General features: G+C 37.9%; 1 protein-coding gene across 1 annotated transcript; it reads left to right on the top strand.

Moving 5' to 3' along the window:
* The first annotated feature begins 6,990 nt into the window (after positions 1-6,990).
* On the top strand, positions 6,991-14,973 carry LOC146649374 (uncharacterized). Its single transcript, XM_085386580.1, has 11 exons — positions 6,991-7,321; positions 7,937-8,164; positions 8,400-8,553; positions 8,753-8,825; positions 9,072-9,414; positions 9,898-9,993; positions 10,520-10,830; positions 11,958-12,139; positions 12,519-12,688; positions 13,292-13,506; positions 14,017-14,973. Exons 1-11 carry the CDS (start codon positions 7,014-7,016, stop codon positions 14,247-14,249), a joined length of 2,313 nt encoding a protein of 770 aa, XP_085242706.1. The 5' UTR covers positions 6,991-7,013; the 3' UTR covers positions 14,250-14,973.
* The last annotated feature ends 286 nt before the right edge of the window (positions 14,974-15,259 follow it).

Genomic DNA, 15,259 nt, shown 5'->3' with positions numbered 1-15,259 from the left:
TTTTTTTTCCTGCCCTTGGTCTGTGTTACTATGTAGTTTGCCATAAGAAACACATGATTAAAAGCTAGTTTTATATTGTGTTACTATACTACGAGTATCAAGAAAGGTAAGAAACGCTGGCAGACACAAATGCACAATGTGGGTCTATTTAAAAGGTTTATTGTCAAAAAGGAGGTTGTGTGAATGACGTTGGCAGATGAGAAGGTCTTGAGCTGGTGAAGCAGCACATATGAGGGGAGGAATTACCAGTGAGGAGTAGACAGGTAGGCAGGTGAATGGGATTGGAAGGCTTGCAGAATGACAGTGTGACATTCTTCAGAACCTGCGAATGTTTTCCGTCATCTCAGGAGGGGCTGGAGAGATGAGTGTGACTTAAAAGATGCCTTCTCCAGCTTCTACTGTACCATGTTCTTGGGTCAGTAATTAAACTTTAAATAATTTTTCTCATCTTAAGAAAGACGAGAACTGGAATGCCTCCAGGCTCAATGAGTTATTATGCGTATTTTGAGCAGTTTATCATCAGTTCCATCTGAGTACCTTTCGAGAATATAGTGATCAAAACATCAAAACATTAGCCCTCAACTGCAGTCCCACTTGGCAGCACCCACAGAGGTATTCATTCGAGCTCGGTCGTGTGGGCGTAAATGTGGACGTACATGGCCGTGCAATCTGTCACGCTTGGTCATAGCACACTGGGGAGCAATTAACTTTAATCAGGCTTCGGCTGGGTCAGTAATTCCTATCGTAATGACAATTCTCCAGACATCTTGACGTTAGATGTACAGGGAGTGCAGAATTATTAGGAAAATGAGTATTTTTTCCACATCATCCTCTTCATGCATGTTGTCTTACTCCAAGCTGTATAGGCTCGAAAGCCTACTACCAATTAAGCATATTAGGTGATGTGCATCTCTGTAATGAGAAGGGGTGTGGTCTAATGACATCAACACACTATATCAGGTGTGCATAATTATTAGGCAACGTCCTTTCCTTTGGCAAAATGGGTCAAAAGAAGGACTTGACAGGCTCAGAAAAGTCAAAAATAGTGAGATATCTTGCAGAGGGATGCAGCAGTCTCAAAATTGCAAAGCTTCTGAAGCGTGATCATCGAACAATCAAGCGTTTCATTCAAAATAGTCAACAGGGTCGCAAGAAGCGTGTGGAAAAACCAAGGCGCAAAATAACTGCCCATGAACTGAGAAAAGTCAAGCGTGCAGCTGCCAAGATGCCACTTGCCACCAGTTTGGCCATATTTCAGAGCTGCAACATCACTGGAGTGCCCAAAAGCACAAGGTGTGCAATACTCAGAGACATGGCCAAGGTAAGAAAGGCTGAAAGACGACCACCACTGAACAAGACACACAAGCTGAAACGTCAAGACTGGGCCAAGAAATATCTCAAGACTGGTTTTTCTAAGGTTTTATGGACTGATGACATGAGAGTGAGTCTTGATGGGCCAGATGGATGGGCCCGTGGCTGGATTGATAAAGGGCAGAGAGCTCCAGTCCAACTCAGACGCCAGCAAGGTGGAGGTGGAGTACTGGTTTGGGCTGGTATCATCAAAGATGAGCTTGTGGGGCCTTTTCGGGTTGAGGATGGAGTCAAGCTCAACTCCCAGTCCTACTGCCAGTTTCTGGAAGACACCTTCTTCAAGCAGTGGTACAGGAAGAAGTCTGCATCCTTCAAGAAAAACATGATTTTCATGCAGGACAATGCTCCATCACACGCGTCCAAGTACTCCACAGCGTGGCTGGCAAGAAAGGGTATAAAAGAAGAAAAACTAATGACATGGCCTCCTTGTTCACCTGATCTGAACCCCATTGAGAACCTGTGGTCCATCATCAAATGTGAGATTTACAAGGAGGGAAAACAGTACACCTCTCTGAACAGTGTCTGGGAGGCTGTGGTTGCTGCTGCACGCAATGTTGATGGTGAACAGATCAAAACACTGACAGAATCCATGGATGGCAGGCTTTTGAGTGTCCTTGCAAAGAAAGGTGGCTATATTGGTGGCTGATTTGTTTTTGTTTTGTTTTTGAATGTCAGAAATGTATATTTGTGAATGTGGAGATGTTATATTGGTTTCACTGGTAAAAATAAATAATTGAAATGGGTATATATTTGTTTTTTGTTAAGTTGCCTAATAATTATGCACAGTAATAGTCACCTGCACACACAGATATCCCCCTAAAATAGCTAAAACTAAAAACAAACTAAAAACTACTTCCAAAAACATTCAGCTTTGATATTAATGAGTTTTTTGGGTTCATTGAGAACATGGTTGTTGTTCAATAATAAAATTATTCCTCAAAAATACAACTTGTGCCTAATAATTCTGCACTCCCTGTAGACTTGTCACCAAGCTTGTTTCATCCGATCAAAGTGTCCACAGAGGCTTTATTTGCTAACATTCATTTGACTTTAAAATCATTTCAAATACCAGTTTAGAGACAACTGAAAGACAAAACTGATTTGAAAACTAAACGAATATCTTTTTAGTTACTAAAATAGGACCACATAAAGTTGAGGTATGATTAAAAAATTTTGCAAATTATTGAAATAGAGGTTTTCTGTCTTGTGAATAGGATGGTAAAGCATGCTGATGCTGTTGTTTGGCTTTACTTGACGTGGAGTCTTTGACCTGTAATTACTCTTTTGCCAGCATACCCTTTGCTTCAGTTGTCTGACCCTACCTTATCATAACTACAAAGTACTTACATAAAACATATGCTGTAGTAAGAACTGGACATACTACCCTATTCAATATTCATGTCCTTGTCTGACGATAGGGATTAATTTTTAAACTTTTAATCACTAGTACAGGTCAAGCTTCAAAAGCTGACTATCATATAGGACTTGTAGCTACAAACAGAAGAACTGCTTTGAAGTAATGTAAATGGTTCTAAGGTTGCATTTGGTGAAGAGGATTGAAGTAGGGTGGTCTTTGTGAGCTGTGGCAGCAGACTGAGGTAATCCTACCCACCGTGAACACATGCATTGAAAAAATTGGATGTTACTTACTAGAGTGCTGTGAATAAGCCTGGGGTGTAGCTGAAAAGAATGGCAGATCATAGCGTTGGCAATATCACCTATTCTCAGACAGAGGTGTCATATAAAAAATACAGAGGGGGGGTCTGAGAAAAAAGGAGTGTTTCCTCACTAATTCATCATTTTAATTAATTGCACTCACTGAACACTTGCAACTCATTTAGGCATCTACTGTAGATATGGTGAAGATGACTTGTTGTAGTTAAAACTGTGCATCAATATGGGGAAGAAGGTAATTTCAGTGACTTTGGACATGTTATGGTTTTTGGTACCAGACGGATTGTTCTGAATATTTCAGAAACTGATAATTTACTTCCCACAGCGTTTACAGAGAATGACAAAAAAAAAGAGAACATATCCAGTGAGCGGCAAAAAAGCCTTGCTGATGACTAGACTGCTTTGAGTTTATAGAAAGGCAATAATAACAGAATAACCACTCATTGCAACCAAGGTATGCAGAAGAGCATCTCTGAACTTACAACATAAACCTTGAAGCAAATGGTCTACAGAGGTTGACCATGCCAAGTGCAACTACTGTCAACAATTAACAGGAAACTGGGCCTACAATTCTATTCAATTCTAAGGATTGGAAAATGTTTTGCCTGTTCAAAAGAGTCTCAATTTCTGTTGTGCCATTTCAATGGTAGAAACAACAGTATAAACAACACTTATAAAAGCCAGGATCCATCCTGCCTGCTATCAAAGGTTCAGGCTAGTGGTGGTGTAATGATGTCAGGGATATTTTCTTGATGTACTTTGAGCCCCTTTGTACCAACTGAGCATCATTTAAACGCCACGGCCTATGTGGCATCTTGTTGCTGACTGTGTCCATCCTTTTATGACCAGTGTACACATCTTCTTATGTCTGCTTCCTGCAGGGTAGAGCATCATATCACAAAGCTCAGACCATCTCAAACTGGTTTCCTAAATATGACAATGAACACTAGTACTCAAATAGCCTTCATGTGGCTGCAACCAGACTTTTGTTATCTTCATTACCACCATGGTTCAATCGTTTTCTTTATTACAGCTTTTGTATTGTTAAGGCAGGAGGTCTTATATTATAATATTATCTATTACAAGTCAGTCCATTTTCATGTGGTTTGCAACAGAATTTATTTCAAACAAAATATGGGGATTTTTTTCCCATGAACCCTTGCTGGCTCATTTCTGGTCCTCCTAGGTGTCACTGAATTTAAAAATCCTGGAAACACAAACACAAATTGCTTGCCCATCAGAAGTGTACAAGCAAAACTTCAGTGTTATCCAGAACTAGTGACTTCCTTGATTTGCAGCCCTGCAGTGAACTGCAATAGTCTATGTAGCTCTGGCCGGCTACAGTAGTGTTTTCTTTTTTACTTTCATTTTACTCAATTTACCGGTCGATCTACGTCCCTACCCTCACCTATGGCCACGAGCTGTGGGTAGTGACCGAAAGAACGAGATCGCGGATACAAGCGGCAGAAATGAGCTTCCTCCGAAGGGTGGCTGGCCTCTCCCTTAGAGATAGGGTGAGAAGTTCGGCCATCCGGGAGGGGCTCAGAGTAGAGCAGCTGCTGCTCCACATCGAAAGGAGCCAGTTGAGGTGGTTCGGGCATCTGACAAGGATGCCCCCTGGGCGCCTCCTGGGTGAGGTGTTCCAGGCATGTCCCACCGGGAGGAGGCCCCGGGGCAGACCCAGGAGATTATATCTCTCGGCTGGCCTGGGAACACCTTGGTGTTCCCCTGGATAAGCTGGAGGAGGTGGCTGGGGAGAGGGAGGTCTGGGCCTCTTTGCTTAGGCTGCTGCCCCCGCGACCCGGCCCCGGATAAAGCGGATGAAGATGGATGGATGGATGGACTTTCATTTTGTTTTCCTTTGTATCTCAGGTTTGAGAGTGTGTATTTGTGCATGAATGTGTGTCAGTTCCTTGTTTACATTTGTTCCAGTATGCTGGGTTCATTGTGAGTGAGCGTTTATTCAATAAAGGCTTACAGGGATTTAAGATGAATCTTGTTTCTCTGTTGTTTTCTGTTCCCTCTTTGATTTTAGTACGAGGGCTGAAGATAACGATTAGAGCTGTGCGACCTTCAAAGAATGTGTTGGGACTATCTCAGAGGCACGCGCCTTTCATGTGACCTCTTGGCTGATTTATGTATGACTCAATCTGATGCTGTAAATATTCAGATTAAAAGGTGATGTATCTGTAATCACTCCAAATTATCTTGTCCTTGAGGAATAAAATTCTATCAAGGCCTGACGCTGGTGCCTTGTAGCATGTCTGGGTGGTCCTTTATTTGGCGTTATCCTGGTGGCTTCCTTTAGTGTGTCCAGCTTGAAAGGAAAGCTTTGAATCATGAAAACCTGAATAAATTACAAATTGTCTAAATGCTCAAATGAAAAAGTTTCCTAAAAAAAAAAGTGGATGTCATTCCAATAAAAGGTCAAAGCTGGACAAGATTCATTGGTCTCCAAATGTATATCTGAGACCTGGGTTCACACTTTGACTTACTTACATACGTATCTCACTGCCAGAATGAGACAAGAATATGAACTGTATGCTCACCCAGGCATTGAAAAATCAATATCATTTGTGAATTTTGCATTGTAAACCCTTACATGGAAATTCCAGGGCTTAAAGGCAACAAAAGCCTCTGAAAAAAAATATTTTTTTGTGGTAAATCGGCTGTAATTTGGCTCGATTTGTCAAGTCGGTATCTGCAGGTGCACCAGCGAAAATACAAATGCTGTTCCTGTTTGTGTCAGATTGATAGTTATGACATAAGTTACATGTTATCCCGCTGCTCTGGTTTATCTGATAGAGCTGTGAGCTGACATATTAGCAAGAACATTGGTGTCCTTATCAATATTCACTCTGCATCCTGAACCGCTAAGAAACAGATGGCTTCGCTGCTCTTTTTACAAAAACCCACAAGAAGTTGTTACAACACTTGCATACAAAACACAACATAGGCTAGACTAATGTGATGCCACTCTGCATAATGTCCATGTTTCTGATGGATTTAGGCACATAATGGATTCTTAATTAATGCCTGTAAGTTTTGAAAGGTGCCGGTGCCTGCACAAACGATAAGGCTCGCTGACTGCCCTACATTTGCTTTTTGGAAACAGCGCATGTGAACTTGATGATGATGATGGTGATGATAACATAAGTAATTAGTTTCCTCTGCGCCTGTGCATAGATGAGTGTGCCATACAGCCATGGGTAGTGATCCACTATTCACAAACGTAAGCTGAGGACATTTGTCTTGAGTGTCAAAGCCACTTGACTTTACAGGCCCTCAGGCTCACTTCTCAGAGACAGGCTGACAGGGATCTTGCCAGGCGATTTGGGACCATATAAGACAGGGCTCGACTGTCAGAAATGCCCTCTTCGTGCACTCACCCAGTAAAAACCTGGTGAAAAGACATCAAAGACAACTTTGCAAGATGTTTAAACACAGAGACTTGGTTGAAAAGTGAAAGGTGAAAATGTGTTCTTCAAGCCTGTTGAAAAGACCTCCCTTAATGTCTACATGTAGTTGAGAGGTGAACAGACCCATGACCCATGGCACATACGAAGTGTGTATGTATATATATATATATATATATATATATATATCCATATTATGGAATGCCCTTTAGGAAAATATTATATATATTCCAACCAAAGTCTGAATATATAGAATGAAACTTGAATATATAGAATGATCTTCTGAATATATGAAATGAAACTTGAATATATAGAACGATCTTCTGAATATATAGAATGAAACTTGAATATATAGAATGAAACTTGAATATATAGAATGATCTTCTGAACATATAGAATGAAACTTGAATATATAGAATGATCTTCTGAATATATAGAATGAAACTTGAATATATAGAATGATCTTCTGAATATATAGAATGAAGCTTGACGTCACGGAGGCGCTTGCGCCATCTAGTGTTTTCCTTGTTTGTACCTGCGAGGAATGGCACTATGAGCCAGTCCGCACGGAATTTTGTGGCTCAAATTCTAAGTAATGAGGAGCTAATTAACACCTTGGCAAATGCATGTTCTGGCCAACCTAATATTTGTACTAGTGTACCGCATCGTACTACTGATGAAGAAATTTATTCACTTTTTCGTCGTGGAAGACCAAATGCAGTGAACCTCTCCGGTCAGATAACCCCTGGCTATCCAGCTAACGTTATAGAGAACGTGCCTTCCACATCACAGGAGTGCCCCACAACAGGTCCCATCTACAATCTTAGACCTTTTACTCGAAAGGGCCCAAGGCAGAAGAGGTAAGAACAGAACTAAATGCACTGAAATTACTAGTGGAAGGTTAGTAATAGCCCGTAGGTTTCAATTGCTCGACGAAGCTAAGTAAACAAAAATATCACAAAAAAACAAAACAAAAAAACTGTGCGATAGACTGACAGCGTGTGGACGTGGAGACTAAACTGTGCACAACAGTTAATTTGTTTAATTGTGGAAACATTTCTATAATATTTCACGTCCCGTAAGCTTAATCTGCAAACATTGTGTAAAAGCAAAGCACATCAGTTGTTACAATACATAGTTGTTGGCAGTATATAATTTAATGAAACCTTTTTTAAAGCAACAAAAAGTACTCCGTGAATTGAAGACATTTGTTTATGTGATTGTTAAGTTTCTCCACCCATCCATCCCACTATCTTCCATCATCTATCCATCCATTCATCCATCCATTCTCTTCCACTTATCCAATTCAGGATTCCAAGAGCCTATCCTAGCTACCATGGGGCTAGAGGGTGTTTATTAATGCAGATTAGACATGTGTACAGCATGGTGTATTTTTTTAATTAAATGTACTTCATTGATCAGAGAAGTGTAATATAACATGCAGAAATGTTTAATTTGCCTTTATCCTCCATTAGGTTTCCAGCACAACTAAGCAGGTCACATTCTGTGGCTCAGTCTTTCACCAAAGAAGTGATTCTCTTGCCAGACCATCTAACTACACATGTGCCAAGGCGTAACAAAAAAGCTTGGCTTTTTGAAAATGGACATATAAAATCTGCACTGGAGTTTAGCTGTGACTGGGACTCAGACAAAGTAATGCAGGCAATAAGGACTGCCTTCCAGCCAGTTGTTGAAGGATGCAGGTAAGCATTAGATCCTTTTTTATAAAAAAATATATATTTTTTGTTACTTAGATTATTATACTATTAAAGGTCAACTTTGGGTATTTCCAAAAAGGATCTGGGAGCACCGATCAGATGACTGGATTGATATCTTTTAGAGTTAACAAAAATTAAGCCTTTTAATGTATTGTATTGTATTGTAGTCTGTTAGCCTTAACAAAAATTTCATATACACTATGTTTTCTTCCTCCCCTAGGCTACAGATTTTGCTGGCATGCCACACCAAACTAGTTGAGCCATCACTCACTTCCAAACAGACTTTGAATGGAGACCTTGTGAAAAAACTGTTTCATCAGAAGTCAATTTATGTCAGACCTGACAAGGTCATCTTATGTGAGGACAATGAATCAGTAAGTAATCCTGATCATTTCAGCAAATGTATGTATTTTCATAAAATGAGAGTGAAAAAGGCAAAGATGGATTTTAAACTCCCTTAAACATTGTCACTTGTATTATGTTTTAATACATAATACATAAACATATTACTAATATTTATTATGACATTTTGTTGTCAGTATAATGAAATGTATTATCTGTTTTAATTTACAGACATATTCTGATGGAGAGAGTAGCCATACAAGCAGGCAGGATTTCACAGAAACGTTGAATTCTGACAAATGCGGTAAATATTCCTATCTAAAAGTCGCTCCAAATAAACTGTAAATTAAGTTGGTTCAGTGTCTGTTACTTAGTCATCTTAGGCATTGTGTCTTTAGCTAAGTGTCAAGTCTTTGTTAAAATCATATTTAAATTTAGTTTAATATTTTGAGCAGGAAGAAATGTACCCCTAAATACATGAAAAGCAAAAGCTATAAATGTGATTAGATGTTATTCAAAAGTTAAACTCCTGTTCTTTGTGTTCTCACAGTTGAAATTTCTAAAGAAGTTCCCTCAGCCATTCCCATTGTTAACGCACAGTCCATGTCTGTTGATGATGAGGTCATCTGGTGCGTTGCTACCCAAGATGTTTGTACTGTTGAATCTTCCATCTCTGCTGACACCCTCACAATGTCCACCAATCCTGCTGTCGTTGCTACTGATGAGGATGAGCCTTACTCCAGTGGAACATCTGCCTTTGTCAGTTACAACACACCTGGCTTATCAGTGGGTTCTTCTGCCAGTGTTACTGGTGACACACGTGTCTTCTCTAGTAACACCTCCAGTGTGTCCAATGGACCTACCCAGCCAAGTTTATCCAGCACATCCTACAGGTATGTGTTTTGTACATGTTTGTATCTTTTAATCTTTTGAGCTATATTGTGCAAAAGTCATGACCCACCCCTGCTTTCTTTGTATTTTGCTGGAAAAATAGGAAAGAAGCGCAGTGATTTACTGAAGTCTACAAAATTCTGTCTACAAACAGACATGGAAGCGCAGTATATTAGAGTAGAACAAAACTTGTAGAATTTTAATGAGCTTAAAATTCAAAATGTGATATGAGCTACTTTAGTCTTCAACATAGCTTGAACTCTCTTAACCAAGCTTTCTTGATGGTGATGTCTTCTTTTTATTGAATTTCTTTAAGCATGGTTCAGGAATAGTTTTCCAGGCTTTTTGTTCTGTTCTCTGTCAAGATGATCCCACACAACTTTAATAATGCTGAGGCCAGTCTATGTATTGTGATAATGTAATTCTGTCAACATCATTTATATGTAATTTAACTAAATAATTTACAAAACATTCTGGCTTTGCAGTACATATCTTGGCCTGTTTGAGGAAGAATACCTGTCAGATGACCCCGACCTCCAAGAAGCCATTTCAAGGTCTTTAGACTCAAGTGCAAGTGAAAGGTCAGTACAACACAAACTTTTACATGTTGAAAGGTCAACATATTAACCATTATTTTATGTTTGTTGCGGAAAAGGAGTCATCTACTGTCTAGTTTTGGATCAGTTTGAATAAGCAAACTACGAACTGCAACCTGTGATTTCTGTTGTCATTTGAAGATTACCAAGGCTATCAGATTACTTATATTTTACTTGATATATGTTTTGGTTTATTTTTACTTTTTTGAATGGAGGTTGGTTGTCAGTGTTGGATCTTGTTGTTTTTCTTGTTCTGCTTGTATTTATATAGTGTATTTATACTATTTATAAATACTAGTGTATTTATGACAAGATAAAAATGTAAACTTAGTTTAACTTAAACTTAATCTTTTTTCCATTATCACAAACATTCTTGATTTGTATCTCTTTTTTGTTAAATATCAATTACAGTCTTAAGAATGGTACATCATTATTCTGTTGGTGGGTTATTGCCATTGAGACTAGTATATTTCTTTACTGTTTTTTTTTTTTGTGTGTGTGTATGTTTCAGTGATGTCCAGAGCTTAGAGAGAATCTTGGAGCAGATTGTTACTAGAGTAAATAATGACAGCACTGTACGCTTCAACATCATAAGGCGAAATGTGTGGGATGGAGCATCCAGAGCCATGGGCAGATCCAATTTTTCACCAGAGAAAAAAATAGATGTGAAGTTTACTGATGACTATGGAATATCTGAGGGTGCTGTTGACAATGGAGGACCTACTCGGGAGTTCTTCCGACTTTGCCTCTGTGAAGTCAAGGACAAACTTGGCATCTTTGAAGGTCCACCCAATGCTAAAGTTCTTACGTGCAATTCTAAAGGTACTTATGATTTTATTAATTGTTGCCATTTGATTTATTTTACATCAATACATTATACATCAATTGGTTTGTGATTACATGTACGAGTTTAGTATCTCATACAGTTAACTAAACACATTTTTTTGGCAATGACAGAATTTTTGTACCACCACAGAGGATTTTAAAAAATTAAACCTAGATTGACTGAAGGGAAGATTGTCTGCTTTAGTTGAAAGGTTTGAAACAGTACTACATATTTAGAAATTCTGGTCATTTTTATACATGCTCTCTCATTTCTCAAAAGTAATTATTCAAATGACTGATATGGTGTAATTCAACAATCAAGAGATGCACTTATGAATGGAAACACAGATGTTTTACAACAAGGTGCAATAGTAAATAACTGGAAGGACTTTGCCAGAAAACATCTAAAAGAACTATGCTATACTACTATGAAGATATGGACAGATTACACCAAGATTAACCAAAATGATGGAAGGAGAAAAGCATAGTAAAGAAAAGAATAGCTTAAGTCACACATGGTGGAAGCAGTGTTATGACACGGGCATGAGTAGCTGCCATAGAACCAAGCCACTACTGTTGTCAATGATAGCACTGGTGATTTGTGAAGTGTAAAGGGCAATCTGTTCAGATTCAGCCAAATGCAAATGCTAAATTGATTGGACAGTGTAAATTGATAATAACCCAAAGCATAACAAGCCAGCTCAGTTACCTGATCTGACTGTAAGGCTGTAAAGAATTGTAAAGAATTTTAATCCTTGTATTAAAAATAATACATAAAATGGTGTTAGCTTTCAATCACTTGTCTAAAGCAACCATCTTTAAAGATGGTGGATAATGTATAAAATTGACTGTAATTCCTAATCAGCTGGTGCCATTTTTTAATAAAATACCTCGAAGGAATTGCACTTTAGTATCATCTTGATTGTTTGGTATTAAAATCCAAGGTGGTGGTGCACAGCAAAATTAAGATGATTTTGTTATTATCCAAACTATTATGGGTGCAACTGTATGGGCAATATTTTTTTCAGAAATAATATTTGGTAACTTGTACTATAAAAAATGCCACGGTAACAAAAATAATGATGCAAGCTTTTGAGATGATGTTTTATTTTATTTGTTAACAGCAATGAAAGATAATGGATACTACTATGCTGGCCAGATCATGGCAATGTCAATTGCCCACGGGGGACAGAGTCCATGTTTCTTGTCTGAACTCTTCTATGAGTGTCTTCAAAAGGGTCCAGACAATGTAAAAGTCAGCACTGATCATATTACTGATGAGGAAACAAGGTCACAAGTGCAGTCGGTGAGCATATTTTCCTTTGGTTCTTTCAATTTCATTGTAGGTCTTTTTTTGCTTGTCCAACATTTTTACTAACACTTCCCTAATTTTTCTTGCCCGAGTCCTGCACCTTTCTAGTAAAAGATCAAACATTTTAATGGCTACAAGAAGGAAGAACTAAAAATGTGTGTGGCAGGTTATGGTTCTGTTGGTTCTGTTGGTTACAGAATTTAATGATTGCACTTGTTTTCCAGCTTAATAACTTATACCTCAGCCTCCTGATCGGTTATGGGGTTTCATAGGGTTAATGTACTAATTAAACACTGAAGCTATTAGTTTTGTATGTTCTACTAAATAGTAGAGTCAAATAATTCATTTTATAATTTCCTCATATTGTTTTTAGATCATACAGGCCGAGAATGATCTACAGCTGCAAGATGCAGTTGCACAGGCAGCCAACTTGATCAGTCTTGCTGGTCACAATGTTTGCATAACACTTCAAAACAAACAAGAAACTGCTTTGGATCTGGCTCACTGGTATGTCCTTCAACGGACCCGTGCACCTTTTGAAAGGTATGTCTAAACACATACTGTAATGGTAAAAAATTAAGCCTGTCAAACTAAAGTCACTGTGTTGTGAAACGGGTATTAGCCTGTTTGGGTGGTACAGGTCTGTAGCGCTCCATGCTAGTACAGTTCATAACAAAACAGATATCTTTCATTCATGAAATTAAAATTCACATAAAACGTATCTGTGCCGATGTAGGCATGTGTTTAAATATGTAAATAAAAATAGATTCAAATTGAGTAGCATTTGGGTTGATTGTAGACTGACAGAAAAGGTATGCCAATGGAACAAGAGACCAGATGTATTTGAAAGCAATTTGTCACTTTTACTCCAATTCATGACAGGTCCCTGTGTATCATATTTCAGCTCAGTTGTTCCATGTATAGGCATTCTTTATCTGTATCTAAGACAGTCTGGCCCTGTAAGGGGAAAAATGTTCTTCACCTCTGATACAGCAGTCCACAGGAAAGTAAAATGTAATTAGTTCAGAAATGTCTCTTGATAAAACCTCAAAACCTCTTGTTATGATACAGGTTCCAAATCCAATCAAATACAAATATAATAATAGTAATATAAAATACAATTTGATTTTGTTTTATTTTGGCTAGGTTCAGAGATGGCTTGAGGTCTCTAGGTGTCCTAGATGCTCTACAGACATACCCTCTTCAGATGAAGTGCCTTTTCGTGAAAGCTGGAATGGCTCTCAGAGCAACTGATATGGAGAATCTATTCCAGATCATTCACTCCGAACGAGGGAGTAATGCATTTCAAGATGAGTGCCGGACCCTGGCTTTCTGGCAAGACTATCTTCAGGAGGCAGAATGTGAGTTTACTACTTGGCACATTGTTTGACCATAAATCAAAATTCTCACTTTTGTGCAGCAGCATCATGAAATTACAGACATAGATGCCATAACAAAAAAGGTAGATAGACAGTACTGATGCAAGTGCTGGGTTTACAAAGAACATTGTATCCAAATGTGATTTCAGTTTGACTTCAGTGTATTAACAGGATAAATAAATAACAGGATAAATAGGAGGATAACTAAATAAATAAATTATTACCAATCCTGTATACTGAGTACAAATAATAGGCTATTGCTGCATCCACGTACATTTAGTATGTTGTGGTCTCCACTAACTTCTTTTTTTGACATTGTGGTTTCACTGTATAGCCTAAATAAGCTTCATGTGTGTCTTTCAAATTACAGCTTACTTTTAAAAATATATACATGTTTCACTTTTGATTTAATCTTTTGGTAATTTAATGTATCTGTACATCAGTAGTCTTAGTCAGAATATCATTATGATTTTGTATTTTTCTATCTTATAGTTGAAAATGATGTCTCTTTGGAAGATATTCTTGTTTTCTGCACTGGATGTGACAGCATACCAGCCCTGGGTTTTTCTCCAAAGCCAAGCCTTGAGTTCGTCACTAACTGCAGATTTCCAGTGGCCAATACTTGTGAAAATATCCTTCGTATACCAGTTCATGCACTGTACACTACTTTCAAATCAGACATGGATTTTGCAATACGGAATTCACCAGGATTTGGAAGAGCATGATGTGTTTTCTTAAGGATTGGTGACATGATGAGGATTTGGGTTTTTTTCTATTTTGCATATGCATTTTTTATTTTCTTGTTTTTGTTAATGTTGTTAACCCCGCATCAGAGTACACCCTGGACAGCAGTAGGACTGTATAGCCTAAATAAGCTTCATGTGTGTCTTTCAAATTACAGCTTAAATACCAGTTCATGCAGTGCACACTACTTTCAAATCAGACATGGATTTGATAAGCCGAAGAGAATGGATAGAATAATTTTGTTTCAGTTTATACATGTGGGGCATTTTTTTGTTTTTTGATTGTAGTTAATTTGTTTTCCTGCTTATATGGCATGTTTTATCTCTGGTATGACCCATAGTAACATTACATTATTTAGCACCCCTGCAGTGAGCAAAATAATATGCCACAATCTCATTGTTATATAGAATTAAGTTTTCTCAAATGCTTCCTGTGTTCAACTATTCCACATAATGTGAATTTTCAAATGAGATGAGTTAAGCTTTATTTCAGTGTCCCATTTGAACATTTATGCTTTACACAGAACTTTGTATTAATATCATTTAACTTTTAGCTTAACTCACAGGTTTAAAAATGTTTTTGTTAGGTTTTGGTAAAGTTTTGAAAAGTATTACAGTAACCCTACATACTAAAAGGTAGAAAGACAGTATCTCCAACACTGGCAGCAAAGTTGTCTATAAATGTGACAGACATTGGTTAGGTCAAACCTGGTTATGTTACAGATTGAAATATGAACATTATATCACACTATATGACATTACAATCTTATCAAATTATTATATATTATCAAAGTATTATAAACAATAATAATAATGATAATGATAATAAACATAACCTGGTTTGCAGGGAGTGTTTTAAGGATTTTGTTTGCATATTTTACTATACTACTTGATAACACAGGCTCATTGTAGATTGTTTGGGTTTTTTTTCCTCTTTCATTTTGTTTTTTTAAGACCAGCCCTATTACTGCAGAATATTATTTCCTTCCTAT

Source organism: Rhamphochromis longiceps, linkage group LG17, assembly GCF_057381845.1.
Source record: "Rhamphochromis longiceps isolate RC_006_pf linkage group LG17, R_longiceps_female_GT1.1, whole genome shotgun sequence".
Taxonomy (NCBI): domain Eukaryota; kingdom Metazoa; phylum Chordata; class Actinopteri; order Cichliformes; family Cichlidae; genus Rhamphochromis; species Rhamphochromis longiceps.
This window is presented reverse-complemented; position numbering and strand designations above follow the sequence as displayed.